Consider the following 23,499-nt stretch of genomic DNA (forward strand, 5'->3'; position numbering starts at 1 on the left):
GTGGAACCAGGAAGAGTATTCAGGGCAGAAAACTGGAAGGAGTAAGAATGCAGAAAAGGATGAGACAGGTCAACACTGCTCTCTGCTGGAAAAAAAGCAAAGGTTGGGCTGGATCCCCAAGTCTCACAACTTAAGGATGGAGCCTAGAGATGCAAGTATTAAGCAAGGTTTAGGTCAGGGGATTCTTCGATTTATTTTCCTTTTCATTTTTAAATGCATGATTTTTTATTGTGCAGATGAACTAACATCTTTAGTTTGTCAGTAGAGAGGTATTTTATTGATGCAATTCTAAATTGCTTTATTCAGTGGATACACACACACACACACACACACACACACACACACACACACACACACACACACTTTTTTAAATCGCATGGAATTCTGCACTCTGGAATCTCCTTTCCCATTGGAAGATGGGATCCCGGCAACTACATAAATGAGCACCTACCTACCTTGACTTTTTCCTCCAGCCTTCCCAAGCGAACATTGCTTTCTAAGACTTTGTTGAGAACTCCATGTTTCTCACTTTCTAAACATTTAGCCTACAAAAGAAAGGTGAAAAGAAAAATAAAGGGCTCCTGGTTTTACAGAAAAATTAAAATATTCTTCTGCGAAGAGAATTTCTACTCACTACTTATTTTCATTCTGCTTCTTGTTCTTGCTCTCCTGCCACCATCAATAGCTCAGGAGAGGCAAGAGCCTCTCCACGAGGTGCCCAGATTTCTGGACACACTGGAAGATCTGAGTCCTATATCATCCCGAACCCAAAGGGGAATCTAGGGGAATCAAGCATATTCTGTCCTATAGTCCTTTTTTTTTTTATGTGCCACACTTGGCTGTGCTCAGGGCTTACTTCTAACTATATGCTTTTTTATTTTGTTTTGTTTTGGGTCACACCAGGCAGCACTCAGGGGCTACTCCTGGCTCTATGCTCAGAAATCGCTCCTGGCAGGCTCAGGGGACCATATGGGATGCTGGGATTCAGATTACCGACCTTCTGCATGCAAGGTAAACGCCTTACCTTCATGCTATCTCTCCGGCCCCCTACCTATATGTTTAGGGGTGACTCCCAGTGGAACCATTTAAGGTGTCAGGGATAGAACCAGGTTCAGCCAAAAGGCAAGCACCTTACCTGCTCTCTATCACTCTGGGTGTGAAATAGTATCATTCCTACTTTTGTTGTTGTTGTTTTTGGGTCACACCCAGTAGTGCTCAGGGGTTACTGGCTCTATGCTCAGAAATCACCCCTGGCAGGCTCGAGGGACCATATGGGATGCCGGGATTCGAACCACCATCATTCTGCATGCAAGGCAAACACCCTACCTCCATGCTATCTCTCTGGCCCCACTCCTACATTTTAATTAAACGTTTTTCTTCATCTTTTGTTTGTTTGTTTTAGGGCCATACCCAGTGGTAGTATAAAATGAAACTCTGAAATTTACCATTTCTTTTTGTTCTTTTTTTTTTTGGGGGGGGGGTCACACTTGGCAGCGCTCAGGGATTACTCCTGGCTCTTATGCTCAGAAATCACCCCTGGCAGGCTCAAGGGACCATACGGGATGCCAGGATTCGAACCACCGACCTTCTGCATAAAAGGCAAATGCTTTACCTCCATGCTATCTCTCCGCCCAACCCCCCCCCTTTTTTTTAAATTTTCTTACCATTTCTTTTAAGTAGAGATAAACATTTTCCTCTAAACTGCTGTAATTCCTTCCGCACAATAAAGTGTTGCATCCATTTTCTAAATATCTTACTAACAAATGAAATAAGCCATGTCCCTTCCTAACGGAATTTCCACATCTCATTCTCCCTGGAAAAGGGTCAAGTTCTAAACCATGCTTGTTTAAACAAGTAATACATTCAGAGTAGAAAAACCATAAGATGCAGATAACTGCAAATCATTTTTAGGAGTTGGAGACATGGCTCAAGGGGAATATGGCACATGCTTAACATATTCGAGATGCTGAACTGAATCCCCAGTACCGCTGGTTTGTCTTCTCTATTTATTTTTGTTGTGGGGCTCAGGGATTACTTCAACTCTTGAATCCCTGGAAGGGTTCAGGAATTACTTCAGCTCTGTATTCAGGGATGACTCCTGGTGATGCTTGGGTGACCATATGGGAAGTTAGAGATCAAGTCTGTGGCTGCAGCACGCAAGACAAGCCCCTTACCCATTGTACTATGACTCTGGTCCCCATGTGTTCCTTATTTAAAAGAAAAAAAAATATATATATAGATACAAACACACAAACACTCCTATCTCTTAGAGATAGTAACCAGCTTGTTGTTAGGTTTTGCAGGAAGTCTCATAAGACCTTTTCCCGAGCATACAGCTTGGCATAGCATCTGTCTGCCAACACCATGCAATCTGCTAGAGACATCTTTGCGAGCCAGTGTGAAGACACCGAGAATCTTGTCATGGCATCATTTTTTTCTGGCTGGGAAGCCTTCCCTCCTCCAGGACTGCCATCACTAACTTGCTCCCTCATGGCCTAAGGCTTTGAGGACCACAGTGGCAGAAAGCCAGGATTGCACTATGTGTGTTGTCTTGGGGCTTCTCCCTAGGTACTCTGAGGGTTTACCTCTCAACAGGGGCATGCTCTGACTGCTTTACAGAGAACATGATGATGCCCCTGTTTTTTTTTGTTTTTTTGTTTTTGGTTTTTGGTTTTTGGGCCACACCCGTTTGACGCTCAGGCATTACTCCTGGCTATGCGCTCAGAAATTGCCCCTGGCTTGGGGGGACCATATGGAACGCTGGGGGATCGAACTGCAGTCCGTCCTACGCTAGCACTTGCAAGGCAGACACCTTACCTCTAGCGCCACCTTCCCGGCCCCGAAAATGTCCCTGTTTGCTTGTTAAAGGTCTGATGGGTACTAGTTTTATTTATTTCAGTAGAATTCTTCAGTTTACCTTAAGAGATATTTGCAACCAGAAAAAAAAGTTTGGGTTGTGAAAGGGCCAGAATTGATAGTACACTGGGTACAGGGCTTGTCTTGCATATAGCAAACTGGGTTCAATTCCCAGCATCCTATATGGTTGCCCACCAGGAGTGAATCCTGAGCTCAGAGCCAGAAATAAGCCCTGAGCCATCACCAAGTATGACCCAGAAACTAAAACCAAAAAAAAAAAAAAAAAAAAAGTTTGGGTTGTCATTTCTGGCAGAAAAACAACCTGACTCCTTCACCAAGCTCAAAAAAAAAAAAAAAATAAATAAATAAAAAAAAAGACTGCTGATATTTTCTAGGTAGCCTGGTCTGGGCTGATACTGATACCTCTGTGGTCTTCTCAGAAAGGATGGGAGGCCAGAAGGGAGAAAGCAGATTTCCCTTGCTGCATGAACCATAGCAGCCCAACATATCCTACAGATTCCAAAAGAAAAAGCCCAAATTCTCAACTAAAATCAAATAATATGAGCAGCTAAATCTTCTCAGGTGAGATCAGACTACAGAGCTGATAACTCTGGGACTTTCATTTTGGAAAGCGATTGGAACAAGCCCCTCACCCCGACTGGAAAACCCAGGAGCTCCTGTCCAATGCTGCTGTCTTCCTGGCAAAAAAAATAAAAACAAAACAAAACAAAAAACAAAACACACACCAAAAAAAAAATCCACAAAAGGGACCGGAGAGATAGCACAGCTGCATTTGCCTTGCAAGCAGCCGACCCAGGACCTAAGGTGATTGGTTCGAATCCCGGCATCCCATATGGTCCCGTCCCCCGTCCGTGTCCCCCCCCCCCCACCCACCACCCCCCGTGCCTGCCAGGAGCTATTTCTGAGGAATAACCCCTGAGTACAGTCGGGTGTGACCCAAAAACAAAACAAAACAAAACAAAAAAACCCTACAAAACTTCAACTCCACCACAAGCTCCAAAGGAAATAATGGTTGCAAATATTTCCCAGGTAGTCCGGTTTGGGCTGATACCTCTGTGGAATCTCAGAAAGAAATGGAGACAGGTTCACCTTTCTGTGTGAACTGCAACAGTCCACAGCTATCGCCCTTCATACACCCTCTGAGAGAAACAGCCCAGCGCCATGACTTACCAAACTTCCAATTCACCAAATTTCTTTTATATTTATAAATCCTGGACACCTCAATACTTTATAGTAGTATCAGCCCAGTGTTATCACAAGAATTCTGAAGGGAAAGTTACATAGAAGTCTACTGACCTCAGTGAGCCTGAACAATATCCCAGAAGGTTCAACAAGCAGTAATCACAGTCCAGTAAACCCTCAAATACTGACTTTAGTAACATCATGGAGAGATGTAACAGTCATTTAAAATTGACACTTATAGATCTAAAGTTTGATAATTCCATTTGCCTTGTGCTGTAACAGCAATATGAAATATGTTGATTTGAGCCTGCATGGAGGCAGGCTATGATGGTGGGTGGGAGATTAGAAAAACTAGTGAAAGGAAGAATTGGTGTTTGAATATTTAGTACCTGAAATGACTATAAAGTGAACAACTTGGTCAATCATAGCATTATAATGAAAATTAGGGAACAATATTGATACCTAAACTTTTAAATCAGACCTAAATTTGGGGAAATTGTGGGGCGAGAGGGAATGTTTAGGTTGATCCACTTTTCAAAACAAAGGGAACTTTGGTTGAAAGATAACATTTTGGAAACCTGGAAATTAGTACTTGAAATGTTAAGAGATGAACTTTTCATGGATAATTTTGTCTAAAAAATACTCTTAAGGGGCTGGAGCAATAGTACAGCTCTAGGGTGTCTTCCTTGCATGCAGCTGACCTGAGACAGACCCGGGTTCGATCCCTGGCATCCCAAATGGCCCTCGAGCCTGTGAAGAACGATTTCTGAGTGCAGAGCCAGAAGTAACCCCTGTGTACCACTGGTGTGTCCCAAAACCAACCGCCTCCAAATTATGCTTAGATATCAGCTTGCAGTTTAAGCCATGAAAGAAAACTTACCAAATACATAAGATGATCACGTTCCTGAGTTATGTTCTCTGCCAGGCCAACAAGATTTGCTAGATACTGGTGGGCAGACATTTCATTTTCCATGGCTTTTTTTACCTGCTTTTTGAGAACTTCAATTTTCTTTTCAGATCTCCTAGAGAGTTATCCCAAATGGTGGAATGAAAAACTCATTAGCCTGAATGGCTAGGACATAGTGAATAGTTAATAGCAAATGTATTTTAAAATAGCAATTACGTTACCATCTAATTGTTTTTCTTTAGCAACCTAAATCTATTAAGTTTCAAGGTGAAAAAAAAAGGGGGGAAACAAACGGAACTTAATTTCAAACTAAGCATGATTATTGACTTCGGCCCAACTCGATAAGAATCCCAAAATGTTTCACACAATGAATAGGCTAATTATATTGATGAGTCGATTAACTTTGGGCTCACATTCTAAAAGATACTTTTGAAAAAGGAAGTCAGTAATCCCAAAATAGACTTCCAGTAAATGGCAAAGAAGAACTCTTAGAACTTTCAGAGACTCGGCGTCATCGGTCTCACAATCATCCATCATTGAACTACAGACTGGAGAAATAGTGGTTAATGTAACAGAAAGTCTTGCTCTTATATTTCATTTTGGTTTGCAAAAATCTTGATGATCCTTTTCCACTTAGGAGTCACTATCCAAGATAAAACACACTCATGTGTGATAGACAGACAGAGAAGAGACAGGAATGAATAATGACAAACCCTTGTTTTTGCAGAAGTGAGGTTGCCAAGTGGTAGTTATGGGGGGACTTGAGGGGAGGAAGAAGTGGAATAAAAGCGACATAAGGACAGAAGTAGAGGGGTGTGGGCACTCAAACCATTAGAGCATAAAAATTATGAAATCTCTAATGCGGATGAAAGAAAAGCAGCCCATTCTTTTTTTTTTTTTTTTTTTTTTTTTTTTTTTGGTTTTTGGGCCACACCCGTTTGACGCTCAGGGGTTACTCCTGGCTATGCACTCAGAAATCGCCCCTGGCTTGGGGGGACCATATGGGACGCCGGGGGATCGAACCGCGGTCCTTCCTTGGCTAGCGCTTGCAAGGCAGACATCTTACCTCTAGCGCCACCTTCCCGGCCCCAGCCCATTCTTTTTTTAACTGTTAAAAAAACAAGGAGGCTTAAGAAAAATCTGCATTAACCTGTATCTCTTCTGTGTCCGCTCCACCTCTGCCGTCAGAGTTTTGTTCGTGGCTATCAGACTGTTCTTCTCCAGCAGCAGGCTCTTTGTCTGCAGCTGCAGGCTGGCCAACTTCTCCAACAACTCCTCCATCTCCACACTCTCTCGCTCTTCTTCCTTCTGCAAACGGCTGGAGAAGAAAAACATCTCGAGCTGTAGTCAGGAGAGTGAGACTGACAGTGCCCTCTAGGGGGTCATCTGGAAGGTGTCTGCAGCAATAATGCCCAGGCTCTGGACAGAGTCCCCAGTGGACACTCACTCCTTGGAAGTCACCATCTACCTGTTCATCTACCCTGAGTTCTTTTTGTTATTTGTTTGTTTTGAGTGTTGGGGCCACACCTTGTAATGCTTGTAATGCTTACTATTGGTTCTGCACTCAAGAATGACTACTGGTGTTCTAGGGTCCATACGGGATGCCAGAAATCAAACCCGATCGGTTGCATGCAAAGCATAAGCCTTATCTACTCCACTATACTCTTACCCCCTGCCCTGAATTTTTGCACTGTCTGTGAACATACAAATATCTTAATTTTCTACTGCCTTAATTTTCCACATACTTAATAACTTTCCCAATCCTAACATTGAAATAATTCTTATGGGGCTGGAGCGATAGCACAGTAGTAGGGTGGTTTGACTTGCATGCGGCTGACCCAGGATAAACCTGGGTTCTATCCCTGGCATTCCATATGGTCCCCTAAGCCAGGAGCAATTTCTAAGTGCATAGCCAGGAATAACCCCTAAGCATCACTGGGTGTGGACCAAAACAAAACAAAAAACAAACAAACAAAAAAAGAAATGACTCTGACTTCATAGTAAAGTAATGACAGCAAGTTCTCACTTAATATTGTCAATAAGTTCTTGGACACTGTAACTTCAAGTGAAACGATGTATAGCCAATCACACTGCAGGCTAATCTATATAGACAAGGGCTCAGTCCTTACAGTGTCTTACTGGTTACAAAAACATCGCCAGGGACTAGAGCGATAGTACAGTAGTAGGGCATTTGCCTTGCAAACAGCTGAACCTGGAATGGACTCAGATCCCCGGCATTCCATATGGTCCCCCAAGCCTGCCAGGAATGATTTCTGAGTGCAGAGACAAAAGTAACCCCTGAGCACCACTGGGAGTGACCCCCCCCCAAGAAAATCTACTCAAATTTATAAGTGAATACTCAAGACACTCCTAATGTTAAGGAATACTCATTTGTTCATTTTCAGGTTTTTATTCCCATTTAGGGTTTTTACTGACTAGGGTGCTAAAGGTACAAGGAGAGTATGAACCCAGAACCACTTCCACTGCAGTATGCACTCCTCCCTTACTCAGGCTAAGACAACTTAGCCGTACCAATGAGCACATCTCTGGGAAAGTAGAGATAGAGGAAAGCAGGGCCCCTGCCATGAAAGCCCCGAGAAAACCACAGACCTGGGGAATGTGCAAACTCTCACAAACATTGGCCTGCCAGGCTCTGAGATACTTCCCCTCATCAACATGGTAACAACATGATGCTGTAAATGAAACATTATTCCAGGGCCTGCTCAAGCATATGCTTTTCTGATGAAAGAAATGAAGAACAAGGCGGACATGCAATCTCAATATTGAATTCTGGCAAAAGGATGCTCAACAGATCACATTGGTTCTGTCAGCCAATTTTCATGCTAGAACCAGGATTGAAAAGTTCAGGCCACTCACAGGAGACTGCCCAACACTTACAGGATGGGAGGCTCTGAGTGTCAAGAGGGTTTTCACCTCCAGGTTTGCTGGTTGGCAAATAGCCTTGGGCTGGATGGGTCTGCAGTTTGCCTCACATATCATACAACTGCCAAGACTTCAGCCTTAACTCCCAGTCAAGACTTTTCCAGTTTTCTTATTTATTGCTTTTAGTCAAAGAGTAGAGGACATCCTAGAGAGAAAACCACAGACTTTCAAGCTGGGATGTAGTTCAGTGTTTGAGCACTTGAACTCGTTATCTGGTGTTGCAAAAAAAAAAAAAAAAAAAGGGAAAACAAAACAAAACAAACAACCCCACAGAACTGTAGTTTGGTTTTAAACTCATCTTTGATTTATTTTCTTTTGCCTTTGTTTAGATTTTTAGCACTTTACTTCACTAGGGAGCCAATGAACTGGTAAAAAAAAATTCACAGGGCCAGAGAGAGAGCACAGAGGTAGGAAGTTTGCCTTGCATGTGGCTGACCCAGGACAGACCTGGGTTTAATTTCTTACATCTCATATGGTCCCTGGAGCCTGCCAGGTTCAATTTCTGAGTGTAGAACCCGGATTTACCCCTGAATGACACTGGGTGTGACCCCAAAACAAACAAACAAGCAAAATTCACAGTGCAGAGCAACCAGAAACAATAAGGAATTCAGGGAAGGAGTTGGTGGGCATGAAGAGTTTCCTGAGAGAACATTTAGAAAACACAACTAATCTAATCAATGACCCAATAATGCCTCCTGTAGGGGTATACTGAGGACAATTTAAATAATTTTGATAGAGTTTGATAGAGCAAACAATAACAATTTAAATTTGCATTCATAGGTTAAGTAAGACACTATCATTAACAGTATTGTAAACCACAGTGCTTAAAATAAAGTGTAAGGTGCTTGCCTTGAATACAGCTGTCCTTGTTTCAATCCCAGGAATCCCATATGGTCCCCCTTCCCCCTCCACCCCCATCCCATCAGGAGTGATTCCTGAGCCTAGAGCCAGGAGAAACCCATGAGCAATGCTGGGTGTGGCCTCCAAACCAAAAAATCAAATTAAATTGAATTAAAAAGGAGTAGTCTTTCTTTCTTTTTTTTTTTTTTTTGGTTTTTGGGCCACACCCGGCGGTGCTCAGGGGTGACTCCTGGCTGTCTGCTCAGAAATAGCTCCTGGCAGGCACGGGGGACCATATGGGACACCAGGATTCGAACCAACCACCTTTGGTCCTGGATCGGCTGCTTGCAAGGCAAACGCCGCTGTGCTATCTCTCCGGGCCCTAGGAGTAGTCTTTCATATGATGTAACCAGCCGGTAGCAGTTATAAGGTGGCAAATATGAAAAGATATTTGATAATTTGAGTAAATTAGTCAAGATATAAAAGAGTTTGTTTTCTGAAACTCAAAACATACAAAATACTTTTTTTTTTTTTTTTTTTGGTTTTTGGGCCACGCCCGGTAACGCTCAGGGGTTACTCCTGGCTATGTGCTCAGAAGTTGCTCCTGGCTTGGGGGACCATATGGGACACCGGGGGATCGAAACCGCGGTCCGTCCAAGGCTAGCGCAGGCAAGGCAGGCACCTTACCTTTAGCGCCACCGCCCGGCCCCACAAAATACTTTTTTTGTTTTGGTTTTTGGGCCACACCCGGTGACGCTCAGGGGTTACTCCTGGCTATGCGCTCAGAAGTCGCTCCTGGCTTGGGGGACCATATGGGACGCCGGGGGATCGAACCGCGGTCCGTCTCCTAGGCTAGCGCAGGTAAGGCAGGCACCTTACCTCGAGCGCCACTGCCCGGCCCTACAAAATACTTTTTTATTAATGATAACATATGCAAAAATAAAGTACAGATGCAGAAAGGTAGAGAAATATAGTGAAGTAGGAGTTTGCCTTGCAAGCAATTGACCGGGATTCTATCTCTGGCACCACACATCGCTTCCGAGCATCACCATGAGTGATGCCAGATCCCAGAGCCAAAAGTAAATCCTAAACACAGCAGGGTGTTGAACTCCCTAAACAAAAATAAAATACAAATTGAGACTACAATTGAGATGTACAGGGCTAGAGAAGTCACAGATCCAGGACCCAGAGCAGTTCTGAGGCTATGTTTAATTCAAATCTGCAGTAAAAAGTGGACAATAAAACTACATTGCAAAATGGGAAAGAAATAAAATGAGAAGAGTAAAACATTTGAGGAGGCAGAGCTTGAAGATTTGTGATGGAGGGGCAATAGAAATAGCCCAGTGGATAAGGCATTAGTCTTGCACACGGCCAAACCAGGTTTGATCCCTGGCATCCATATGGGCCCCCCAAGCCTTTCAGGAGAGATTTCTGAGCGCAGAGCCAGGAGTAACCCTTGAGTACTGCTGGGTATGGCCCCAAAAACCAAAACCAAAACCAAACAAAAAAAAAGAATTTGTGATGGAAAAAGCACTGGACCAATGTGTATTTCCTGAAGTGGGAAGAATTGACAGATGCTGGTAATACTTGGGAACTTGAAGAAAATTTAGATTGCTCAGAGTTAACATGAGCATTTAATTCTCAAAAGCTGGTAAAGAAAAAGATATTATAAAAAGAAAATCCTTATCTGACAGTCAGCCTGACTGATGATAGCAAGTCAAAGAAGAGATGAAGCTGCCAAACCCAGAGGCTTTGCTAGCAGTCTGGATTCAGAAATGGAAAAGATGCAGCAGCAGTGGAGAGGTGATACTTCTTATGAAGGAGAAAGAATCAGATGAGGCTGACTTGGTGCTGACTGAAGAAGCAAATATGAAGAGTCCTCAAATTGTAATTGCTTTTTATGAAGAGAGACTAACTTAGCGTTCAGAGATAAACGCATCAATAAATGCTCAATAAATGTATCCCCTGTTTTCTATACATGTACATATTATATATATATATTTTTTTTTTTTATTTTTTTTTTGGTTTTTGGGCCACACCCGTTTGACGCTCAGGGGTTACTCCTGGCTATGAGCTCAGAAATCGCCCCTGGCTTGGGGGACCATATGGGACACCGGGGGATCAAACCGCGGTCCGTCCTACGCTAGCGCTTGCAAGGCAGACACCTTACCTCTAGCGCCACCTTCCCGGCCCCTACATATTATATATTACACAATTTATATTTACATATATGTATGCAGATATACAAAACCTGGGGTTTGTGTTTGATTTACTAGTGTGAAAAAAATAACTTCCATTTAATGAAAATAAAGCTTGGGGTTGGAGAGATAGCATGGAGGTAGTGCGTTTGCCTTGCATGCGGAGGGACGGTGGTTCAAATCCCGGCATCCCATATGGTCCCCTGAGCCTGCCAGGAGTGATTTCTGAGCGTAGAACCAGGAGTTACCCCTGAGTGCTGCCGGGTGTGACCCAAAACCAAACAAAAATCAAAAAAACATAAAACAAAACCAAAATAAAATTTGATATATTCAGTTTCAAGTGGTAAAGTAAATTTACCTTTAAGTTTACAGTTTCAAGTGGTAAGGGAGATTGGGAGGTTTTTGTGTTTTGAGGAATTTTTTAGTTTTATTTTTTTATCTAATAGCACCTGGTTACTTTGGATAAATGAATCTTTCTTTTCTTTTTTTTTAATCTTTCTATAGTTGCTTCCTCTATCAGAAAAAAAAAATAGGGGTCGGAGCAATAGTGCAGTAGGTAGGCCTGTGCCTTGCATGCAACCCACCTACGTTTGATCTCTGCCATTCCCTATGATTCCCTGAGCACTATCAGGAGTAATTCCTGAGTGCAGAGCCAGGAGTAACCCCTGAGTAACCCCTGAGCCAGCCAAGTATGCCCCAAAAACCTAAAAGAAAAGAAAAAAAGAAAAAGGAAGAAAATATTGGAAATATACTTTTAACTTTGTGATATTGCTTTTAGATTTTGCTTTTGATTGCCTCTGGTGGAAGGGAACAGGACCATGAATAATGGTTAAGCAGGGTTTTGGTTATATTTCTAACAATCTGTTTCTCAAAGAAAACAAACAAGATGGTGGAAATGATCTATGTCTTAAAAGTTAATATTTGGTAGGGACGAATGCCATCTTCCCAGCAGAATAATGGCCTGTCTCTTTGACCAAGTTCCAAAAAAATTAATTAGCTGATGCTCTCCAGACAGCCAGGTCCAGGCTGATAACCATGTGGCCTTCTCAGAAAGGATGGGGTGAAAGAACAGATTCTCTTTTCTGCATGAACATCACCAACATCACCCAATACACCCTTCAACAGAAATGGTCCAATTCCAACACTTAACCATATCAAACTTCCAGTCACCAAATTTGTTTTATATCTACATAACCTGGATGCCTCAATATTTTATAGTAGTGTCAATCCAGCAGTACCACAGAAAAATTGATGGGCAAGCTTCGACTGGAGGACAGCCTCCATCATTCAAAAGAGCTCACTCAAAGATCTCCTTGGCAGCGGGAAGGGAGAGAAAGCTGAGGGTGAAGTGGAAAAGACACACCCCAAGAAGTAAAGCAGCACAGAACCCCATGATGGGTAGTTGACAAAGACTGTAATCTTTGGGCCCTGTATTCCATTTATGGTTAAATTTTTCCACTCAGCTAGTTCCCTCTGTATATCTAATTCTACTACTTTCGATTATTAGCTTTGTTTTTTACACCCATAACACCCATGGAAGCATGGGAGGAGGAGGCGCCCCTCACATGGAGGCAGGCTGCAGTCATGATGTAGGCTCTAGTGCCTGTAGTGCTGAATGCCTGGAAAAAGCCAGGGCCACCTGATCCTCCTCTGCGAGTAACAATGTGCAAGGAGACAAGTCGCGCTAGATGAGGCCTGCAATCCTTACCTTTCTAATTCATTTATGATCAAAGTATGAACACTAAGATCAATTTTGCCATCTAGTTGTGTCCTTAATTCCTGGTATTCACGACGTAATGTTTCCAACAGCTTCTTATTCTCACTCAGCTCCTTTTCTTGGCTCTGGGTTTTAGTCTCCAGAAGCATTAGTTGTTTGGTCAGTTTAGAAACTAAACAACAAAAGAGATGGGTAAAGACTTAAAGATTGAACCACAAATGATAATTACTTACTATGTAATACTGAAAGCCAACTTGCAAAAATGATTTTTTAAAAGCTCTTTTTGGATTTATAAATGAATATCAAAGGTTGTATACAGAGAAACTAATAACCTACAGGAAGCATTAATTTAATATAGCCTTTCTTCTAGAGACTCAATACAAAATGCTTATTGATTCTTGGCTTTAGATTTCAAGAAACTGGCCTTCCAAAGGCTGAAGTTACAAAGATGTGTAGATATATGTCATGATATTGTCTTAAAAATGGCAAAATGTGGGCCGGAGAGATAGTATGGAGGTAGGGCATTTGCCTTGGATGCAGAAGGATGGTGGTTCGAATCCCAGCATCCCATATGGTCCCCCGAGCCTTCCAGGAGCGATTTCTGAGTGTAGAGCCAGGAGTAACCCCTGAACGCTGCCAGATGTGACCCCCAAAAAGAAAAAAATATGGCAAAATGTTCATGATTTTTACTTTTTTTCCTTCCAATACTATTAGGGATTGAATAAGGTTCAAACACCAGGCCCTCATAAACACATATTTAAGAAAATCAAATTGAGTAAGAGTAAAATTAGTGTTTGTCATCTCTAGTTCTAAAAGCCAAGACAAAAGGTTTTAGGACTTTTTTATTATTTTATTTTGACTTTCTACCCTTTTCTATTCAGCAGTGCTGAGTGAGGCAAACACATCTGAGAAGGAAACTCCTGGGGATCTTCTGAGAGCTGTTCTTGTTCACAACCCTCTGGCATTATAACCCTCACAACCAGAAACAAATGAATCTGAAGCCTGGAAGCCTCAAACTTAATACAGCAGAGCTGGAAATCAACCTTTTTGTGGGACAGCAAGGGAGACTTAACAATAGGTTCTGCAGGGGCCGCACTGCGCACAGAGGCATCTCCTGTCCCATATTGCTCTCCACAAAGACAACATAGCAAAGCAGGAAGGGAAATGCCTCTCTCTTCTGTACTCATGAATTTTGATTTTAGTCAAAGCAGAATAAGTATTCTGGGGCCAGAGTGATAGCACAGTGGTAGGGCGTTTGCCTTGTACGTGGCTGATCCAGATCAGACAGAGGTTCAATCCCCCAGCATCCAAAAAAAAAAAAGAAAGAAAGAAAGAAAGAAAGAAAGAAATTTGTTGAGTTTTTTTCAGTTTATTTTATTTTATTTGCCTTTTTTTGTTATGATTTTCTGTTTTTTCGCTTTCTTCATTTTAAATTGATATGTATAACCCCTAGACATACTCCTCCCAGTTTTTTGTCTGTTGGTTTTGTTTTTTATATTTTAGTTTTTGTTTTTTTTTCTTTTTTCATCATCTTCTTTTCCTTTTTCTTTTCAAATAGAATCATATAATTTGAATCATCTTGTTCTAACTCATAAAATGAGGGGAAAAAATGAATGGTACCAGAATCAAACAGTCGTATGAACATTGAGTAGAAATAAAAAATGATCAGACTTGGGGCCGGGCGGTGGCGCTGGAGGTAAGGTGCCTGCCTTGCCTGCGCTAGCCTAGGACGGACCGCGGTTCGATCCCCCGGCATCCCATATGGTCCCCCAAGAAGCCAGGAGCAACTTCTGAGTGCATAGCCAGGAGTAACCCCTGAGCGTCACAGGGTGTGGCCCAAAAACCAAAAAAAAAAAAAGAAAAAAAAAAAAATGATCAGACTTAAACACCAATCCCAAAGTCAACGACAACAGAATCGATACCCAATCTTCAACAAACTATACACAGAGGGGACCCGTTATACTAACAGTCTGGGGGGGGGGGGTGAGGGGGCAAAGGAGAGGGATGCTGGGAACAGGGTTGGAGGGAGGACAACCCTGGTAGTGGGAATACACCTGATTTAATGTCACTATGTATTTTAAATAGTACTGTGAAAGACTTCTAATTCACATTGATCACAATAAAAATTATTTAAAAAAAAAAAAAAGAATAAGTGATTCTGGATCTGATCCCCTTCAAAGTCAGGTTCTGGGAGACCCTGCAGGGCAGGAGGGAGGGATGCAGAGAGAGAAGGCTATGAGGGCACTTGTTCAAGGTCTCTGAAATATTTCCCAGAGGGGTAACCACTGTTCTGGAAACCACTTAGAGTGTACAGGGCTCCTACTTATTGTTTGTCACACCTGGTTTGGGAACAGATCTTTGTGTGAATTTATTATTTTTTGTTTGTTTTAGGGTCACACCCGGCAGTGCTCAGGGCTACTCCTGACTCTATGCTCAGAAATTGCTCCTGGCAGGCTTGTGGGACAATATGGGATGCCGGAATTCGAACCACTGTCCATTCTGGATCAGCTGCGTGCAAGGCAAACATCCTACTGCTGTGCTATCTCTCCGGCCTCCTTTGAGTGACTTTAAAAAATTCACTTCACATGTCTCTTCCCCTCAATATGGCACACTGTCCCCTAAAACCAGTTCTGTAGAGTTGAAAGCTGTCATATACCAATGCAACTTATGAAAGTTGACACTGCGGGTCTCCAGAGGAAACAAAAGCCACACAGCATGGGTGACATATGTCATGCCAGATCCTTAGCAGGATCTCAGGGAACAATATAATGTAAAACACCATGCCCTTCATTTCCAACCACACTGGGAAGACAGTGCTCACCTTCCTGGAGGTGCTCCTGCTGTGCATCCGTGGCTTTTTTTCTCTGAATCTCCAACTGATCTAGCAACAATTTGTTTTCCTCTGAGGTCATTTTTGCCTGAGTCGTAAGCTGGTTCCTGCAAGTAATACACACAAGTAAACACACAGTTATTTCAACATTCCTACAACACTAGAATCGATACCCAATCTACAGCAAGCTATACACAACAGTATACACTGTTATACAAAATATACACTAACCGTCCAAGGGGCAAAGCGGGGAGGTATGGGATGCATGCTGGGAATAGGGGTAGAGGGAGGACAACACTGTTGGTGGAAATGGCCCTAATTCTTTGTCACTATGTACCTTAAATATTACTGTGAAAGACTTGTAATTCATTTTGATCACAATAAAGATTATTAAAAAAAAAAAAAAAAACTGAACACTGAGCTCCCATGTGATCCAGTAATGCCACTACTAGGGATATAACCTTAGACCACAAAAGCACAATACAGCAATGTCCTCTGCACTTCTCTGTTCATAACAGCATTATTTATAATAGCCATAATCAGACGCTGGACTGACAGCACAGCCGTAGTGTGTTTGACTTGCATGCTGCGGACCTGGGATGGATCTGGGTTCATTCCCCAGCATCACATGTGGTCCCTCGAGCCTGCCAGGAGCAATTTCCGAGCAAAGATCCAGGAGTAAGCCCTGAGTAATGTCAAGTGTACCCCCCCAAAACAAACAAACAAGCAAAAACAATCAATAGCCAGAATCTGGAAACAACCCAGATGCCCAACAACAGATAGAAACTGTGTTACATCAATACAATGGAATACTATGCAGCTGTTAGAAAAAAAATGAAGTCACGAAATTTGCTTATACATAGGTGGATTTGGAAACTATTATGTTGAGTGAAATAAGTCAGAGGGAGAGAGATAAGCACAGAATAGTCTCACTCATATGTGGGATTTAAGAAAAATAAAAGACAGTACAATAATAACACCCAGAGACACTAGAGATGAGAGTTGGAAGGACCAGCTCATGATAATAAGCTTATCACAAGGAGTAGTAAGTGCAGTTAGAGAAATAACTACACTAATAGTTACCATGACAATGATAGAAAAATACAATGCCTGTCTTGAAGATAGGCAAGGGGGGGCCGGGCGGTGGCGCTAGAGGTAAGGTGCCTGCCTTACCTGCGCTAGCCTTGGACGGACCGCGGTTCGATCCCCTGGCATCCCATATGGTCCCCCACGCCAGGAGCGACTTCTGAGCACATAGCCAGGAGTAACCCCTGAGCATCACCGGGTGTGGCCCAAAAACCAAAAACCAAAAAAAATAAAAAGGAAGATAGGCAAGGGACTGGTGGAGGAGGGAAGTGAGGGAAAATGGTAACAGGAAAGTTACACTGGCAAAGGGGTGTGTGTGCATTTTATGTCTGAAACCCAATTATGAACATGTTTGTAACCATAAATAAATATAGCCATTTCAGAGCTGAACAACCAGTTAAGAGGGCATTCTGCAGTCTAACTGGGAGGTCATAGGTATCCAGCATCCAGAGAGGAATTAATGCTCAAGATGTTAAAAACACTGTAGATCCTGCCATTTGCATTCAACTTGAGGCAGAATTCTGAATTATAAAGTTTCAGTGACTTTTCAAAAGTAGTTATAACCATATACAAAATTAGAAAGAATAGAGTACATGTGCACAATAATGAATTTGAACAAAATTCAAATCTTATTCCATCCATTTTGTTTCATCTACATAAAACTTTAAATCTATAACAATTAGATTATCTAGAACCTGGTAGAACTATTTAAAAAATTTTTTTAGAAACTTTATTTATTGATTAATTGGTTTCTGGGCTACACCTAGCGGAGCTCAGGGGTTATTTCTGGCTCTGCATTTAGAAATCGCCCCTGGCATGCTGGGGACCATATGGGATCCAGGAATCAAACCAGGTCCCTCCCCGGTCAGCCACATGGAAGGCAAATGCCTATTGCTGTGTTATCTCTCCAGCCAGGCAGCTTTTTATCAAGTGTTTCATTTAATAAGAAACACAAAGGCCCAATTTCCTATAAAAACTTCCACAAAATGAGTTATGTGTAACTTAATTTTTTTTTTTTTTGACAGTCAGACCACATCTGGTGAGATTCAGAGGTTACTCCTGGCTCTACACTCAGATTAGCACTCCTGGTAATGCTCAAGGGACTCTACGGGAAGAAAGGGACTGAACCCAGGTCAACCATAAGTAAGGCAAGTGCCCGCCCTACTCCTTATGGTCACTTGAGCACCTGTGGTTGTGATCCCCAAAGATTCCCAATCTGCCTTGTTATACAGGACACACACACACACACACACACACACACACACACACACATGCACGCACGCGTGCCTAGGAAAGCACTATTACTGTAGTGAGTACGGCCAGTCTAGCAGTGCAGTGCTCAGGTGTGGTGGTGTCAGATGAGAAGAGTGGGTCCCAGTGAGATTGGGGAGACGACTGGGTGTGTGCTTTGCTGCTGGAGCTGTCTGTCTCCCCACCCAGACTTCCTTTCAGTAGGAGCAAACCTTTACCACCCCAGAACATTTCAATGAGGAAATGTTAAGCTCAGAAAACTTAGAAATTTCCTAGTTAAATGTTTACCATTCAGAGTAAATAGTAAAGACTTGGCTCCATTATTTTCTTTGTTTTTATCTGCAGTGCTACTAGGGATCAAAGCAGAGTCTCCATAGGCTGGACAAGTGCTCTACCCCTTCAGCTCTCCCATAGTAAATAGTAAAGACTTGGCTCCATTATTTTCTTTGTTTTTATCTGCAGTGCTACTAGGGATCAAAGCAGAGTCTCCATAGGCTGGACAAGTGCTCTACCCCTTCAGCTCTCCCATAGGTCCCTTCCTTCCTTCCTTCCTTCCTTCCTTCTTCCTTCCTTCCTTCTTTCCTTCCTTCCTTCCTTCCTTCCTTCCTTCCTTCCTTCCTTCCTTCCTTCCTTCCTTCTTCCTTCCTTCCTTCCTTTCTTCCTTCCTTCCTTCCTTTTTCTTTCTCTTTCTTTCTTTCTTCTTTCTTTCTTTCTTTCTTTCTTTCTTTCTTTCTTTCTTTCTTTCTTTCTTTCTTTCTTTCTTTCTTTCTTTCTTTCTTTCTTTCTTTCTTTCTTTCTTTCTTTCTTCCTTCCTTCCTTCCTTCCTTCCTTCCTTCCTTCTTTCTTTCTTTCTTTCTCTCTCTCTCTTTCTTTCTCCTTCCTTCCTCCCTCCCTCCCTCCCTCCCTCCCTCCCTCCCTCCCTCCCTCCTTCTTTCTTTCTTTCTTTCTTTCTTTCTTTCTTTCTTTCTTTCTTTCTTTCTTTCTTTCTTTCTTTCTTTCTTTCTTTCTTTCTTTCTTTCTTTCTTTCTTTCTTTCTGGTTTTTGGGTCACACCTGGCAGTGCTCAGGGGTTACTCCTGGCTCTATGCTCTGAAGTCGCTCCTGGCAGGCTTGGAGGACCATATGGGATGCTGGGATTTGAACCACTGACTTTCTGCACGCAAGGCGAACGCCTTACCTCCATGCTATCTCTCCAGCCCCCCTTTCCTTTCTTTCATTAAACACCTGAGAGATTCCCCCCAGTTCAACAAAGAAGCTGAACCACAGGTTTGGTTTAACATTTAGAGGTCAGTAGGCTGAGACACATTACACCTGAGACTACCCAATAGTTCAGGGAAGTTGGGAAAAGAAGTGCAGAGTGTTTGGGTGCATCCCAGTAGTCAATGAGAAATTAGAAAGCTGAAGTAGGGAGTCAGTGATCCTGAATGTGAGGGATGCCTGGGTATCCTACACATCTATATGTACAGGAAGTAGCAGGCAAGGGGACACAGGGAGGCCAACTGACTGTGCAGGTCTGTGGGACACTACAGAGCCCAGCTCCCCTCCCTGAGCCAGAGGACAGAGATGCCGAATGGAGGCAGTGGAGCCTCAAGAGCTCCCTGCAGTGCAAACCCTGATTAACACAGGAAGGGATGCAATGGGCGTGTGTGTGTGTGTGTGCGTGTGTGTGTGTGTGTCTCCCCATCCATGATGTAAATGTGTGTGTTCTCCCATCCATGATTTAAAGTTGTGTGTATGTGTGTATGTATGTGTGTGTGTGTGTGCGTGTGTATCTCCATCCATGATTTAAAGTCAAGGTCTACCTCTGGAGCCATGCCCACATCCCACATTCGCTGCCATACAAATAGCCCAACATCACCACTTCTAGACTAATCTGAAGAGATGCCAAGCTGAAGTACATCAGTTTTCAGACTGAAAAGTCTGCATCTCCTTGGAGTTAGGACAGGCCCTGTACACACCCTATCCCTGTTTTGGAGAAGCCCCATCAGCCACATCCACATCCCAGACTCCACCATGTTCCATACCTTCATGACTAATCTCAGAAGAGATGTCCAGCAAAGCCAAAGAAATTAACGGGTACACTGGTCTTTGGGGCTGAAAATTTTGTGCCCCTCAAAAGGAGGAGAGCCAAGAATTGTCCCAGTTCTACAGATTCTGGAACTCCTGGAGTATGTGACCACATATGCAGCCATTCAAACTTTAATATTCTACAATACTGACAGCCCAGTAGGAATACAGAAAATTAGATGAGAATGTAGCATAGAAGTCAACTAAGCTCAATAAGCAAAAGAACAATAACACTGAAGGCTAAACTAGCAACAAATGGCTCAGTAAATGTTCAGAAAATGACTTTAATAACCCCATTCTGAGATATAATAATTTTCACAAACTTTTTCTTACTAAAATACTTTTTGATAATTCCACAACTATTTTGTTGTAGCAAGCAATATAAAATAATTTTCTGCCCACCAAAGGGACAAGCTTGGGGAATGGGAGGCAAATTAGGGACAATGGTGATGGGAAGTTCACAATGGTGGTGAGATTGGTGTTAGAACAATGAATTAAAAACTGTAAATCACAGTTTTGTTTGTCTGTTTTTGGAGCCACACCTGGTAGTGCTCAAGTGTTACTCCTGGCTCTCCACACTCAGGTATCATTCTTGGCAGGCTCAGAGTACCATGTGGGGTACCGGGGATTAAACTTGGGTTTGCTGCATGCAAGGCAAGCATCTCCAATGCTTAACTATCTCTCTAGTGGCCCCAAACCACAAAGTTTAAACAGTAGTTTAAAAAATAATCCTGGGGCCGGAAAGATAGCACAGCAGTGTCTGCCTTGCAAGCAGCTGATCCAGGACCTAAGGTGGTTGGTTCGAATCCCGGCATCCCATATGGTCCCCCATGTCTGCCAGAAGCTATTTCTGAGCAGATAGCCAGGAGTAACCCCTGAGTGTGGCCAGGTGTGGCCCAAAAAACAAAAACCAAATAAAAAAAAAAATAGTCCTCTATCAAGCTCCAAAAGAAAATAGTGGCTGCTGAAACTTCCCAGGTAGTCTGGTCCACACAGAATGCCTCTGTGGCCTTCTCAGTCTGAGTGGGAGCAGAGTCCCCTTTCTTGCACAAACCATAGCAACCCAGTCCCACACCCTACATCCTCAGATAGAAATGGCACAACACTACAACTAACCTTATCTAAATGCCAAATTTGTTTCAGATCTATAGATCCTGGACCATGCTGTTATAGCTGTGCTGCATCTCAAAATTTTATAGAAGTATCACAGGAAATCTGAGGGAAAAGTTACATAAAAGACCACTAAGCTCAGTGAGCCTAAATGGTAACACAGAAGGCTTGGACTAGCACCAACAAAAGTCCAGAAAGTCCTTTCAAATTGACCCTAGTCAAGCCTTGTTTTGATCATCCCATTTGCCTTTGTGTTGTAACAAAGAATATGAAAAAAGGAACTTGATTTGTTTGATCTTTTTTAAGTAATCAAATACCAGAAAACACAACTTGCCATTTCTCACTCCCAACAGGGCTCTTCTTCTTTAACTCCCGGTGCAAATCTTCATTTTCTTTCACCACTTCTTGAACACGCAATTTGAACATCTTCATTTCCTCCTGAAATAAAATAAGTATATCTCACTCTCCCCCTCTCTCTCCCACCCTAACATCTGTGCCTGCCCTCAAGGAATGCAGAATTAGACTAGTGGGGAAGCAACAGAATCACTGCTATGCAAGGACCGCAGACCCCACTAGACCATACCAGGTCTGAAACATTCAGTTCCAGGCCGGAGAGAGAGTACAGTGGTTGGGACACTTGCCTGGCACCAGAGGTCTCCTGAATCACTGAGGAGCATGTAGTGTGCAATACACAAAGGCCTAGGATGCAACCACACACCTGCTGCCCTGGTCTCCTATGTGAGAATGAGCTCAGAGGTTGGGGAGACAGCGCAAGGGCTGGAATTAATGTTCTGCATTCAGGACCCATGGGTCTGATCTCCAGCACTTCTTGGCTCCCTGAAAACCATGGGAATTAGCCCCTGGGTACCCCCATTCCCATCCTTCACAGTCAAGACTGCTGGAAATAGCAAAGAAAAATACCAACTCGAACAAAAAACAAAAGCAGAATGAGTTTTGCTGCTGGAAGCTGAACCCGAAAACCACAGGCATGGAGCAAAAGAAAAACCTCTCTTCCTCCCACTTCCAGTAGTTCTCACTGAGCTTCCTGAGCTTGTCTTCCACAGAATTAGGAAGTTTATTGAGAGAGAGAGAGGAGAGAGAGAGAGAGAGAAGAGAGAGAGAGAGAGAGAGGAGAGAAAGAGAGAGGGGAGAGAGAGAGAGAGAGAGAGAGAGAGAGAGAGAGAGAGAGAGAGAGAGAGAGAGAGAGAGAGAGAGAGAGACCAGGCCAGAGTAGTGGCACAAGCAGTAGGGTGTTTGCCTTAAATGCAGCTAACCTAAGATGGACAGGGTTTGATCCCCCGGCGTCCCATATGGTCGCCCCAAGCCAGGAGCGATTTCTGAGTGCATAGCCAGGAGTAATCCCTGAGGGCCGGGAAGGTGGCGCTAGAGGTAAGGTGTCTGCCTTGCAAACGCTAGCGTAGGACATAGGATGGACCGTGGTTCGATCCCCCGGCGTCCCATATGGTCCCCCCAAGCCAGAGTAACCCCTGAGCATCAAACGGGTGTGACCCAAAAAAAAAAAAAGGAGTAACCCCTGAGCATCACCGGGTATGACCCAAAAGCACCAAAAAAACAAACAAAAAAAACCCAAAGACATAGTTTCAACTCCACCACTAAATACTATGTGTTTAGGAAAATTATAACCTTGCTAAATCCCAAGTTCATCAGTTTTATCACTTTGATGAAATAGTGCTTAACTCTCAGGAGCATGTTATGAACATAAAAAAAAAAACATATGTTTGAACTTATTTTTGCAATTTATGCAAATGTTATATATTATTATTTTGGGTGCTATTGTTTTATTTCCATTGCTTTGGACTCAGTAAGTTGCAGGAAAAAACTTTATTTTTGTCTACCTTCACAAAAGTTCATTAAAGAGGAAATAATAAAAATGGAAAAGAATGACAATATTAATTTCAAATTAATTTGGTCTTTAGACAAAATAATAAATGGCCATATAAAATTTCAGTAATTCATGCCATCATTAATTATCTAAATATTTAGAAAAAGAAGCATCTAAATCTACTTTAAAAAAATAAAGACTCTGGGCCCGGAGAGATAGCACAGCGGCATTTGCCTTGCAAGCAGCCGATCCAGGACCAAAGGTGGTTGGTTCGAATCCCGGTGTCCCATATGGTCCCCCGTGCCTGCCAGGAGCTATTTCTGAGCAGACAGCCAGGAGTAACCCCTGAGCAACACCGGTGTGGCCCAAAAACAAACAAACAAAAAAAAAGACTGGGCCAGAGAGATAGCACAGTGGGTAGAACATTGGCCATGCAGCTGACCTGGGTTCAATTCTAAGCATATGGTCCTCTGAGCCCTACTAGAAATGATTCCTGAGTACAGAGCCAGGAGTAACCCCTGAGCACCACCTGATATGGCCCCAAACCAAATACATACATACACACATACATAGATCTCCTTCACATGTTTCTGGCTACTTGACCCCTTCACCCCCAATAATCCAGTGTCTCTTCTAACAAACTGTAGTA

At 42.9% G+C, this 23,499-nt stretch overlaps 1 protein-coding gene across 1 annotated transcript in view; it reads right to left on the reverse strand.

The window, feature by feature from the left end:
- Positions 1-23,499, reverse strand: part of CEP89 (centrosomal protein 89) — a 65,364-nt gene that overhangs the window by 13,667 nt on the left and 28,198 nt on the right. The window contains exons 12-17 of the mRNA XM_049786698.1: positions 21,342-21,445; positions 15,486-15,601; positions 12,656-12,836; positions 6,117-6,284; positions 4,940-5,081; positions 456-545 (exon numbers count right to left, since the gene is read on the reverse strand). Of these exons, the coding sequence (XP_049642655.1) occupies positions 456-545; positions 4,940-5,081; positions 6,117-6,284; positions 12,656-12,836; positions 15,486-15,601; positions 21,342-21,445 (801 nt within the window). The remainder of the gene's footprint in view (positions 1-455; positions 546-4,939; positions 5,082-6,116; positions 6,285-12,655; positions 12,837-15,485; positions 15,602-21,341; positions 21,446-23,499) is intronic.

The sequence above is a fragment of the Suncus etruscus genome, chromosome 14, assembly GCF_024139225.1.
Source record: "Suncus etruscus isolate mSunEtr1 chromosome 14, mSunEtr1.pri.cur, whole genome shotgun sequence".
Classification (NCBI taxonomy): Eukaryota; Metazoa; Chordata; class Mammalia; order Eulipotyphla; family Soricidae; genus Suncus; species Suncus etruscus.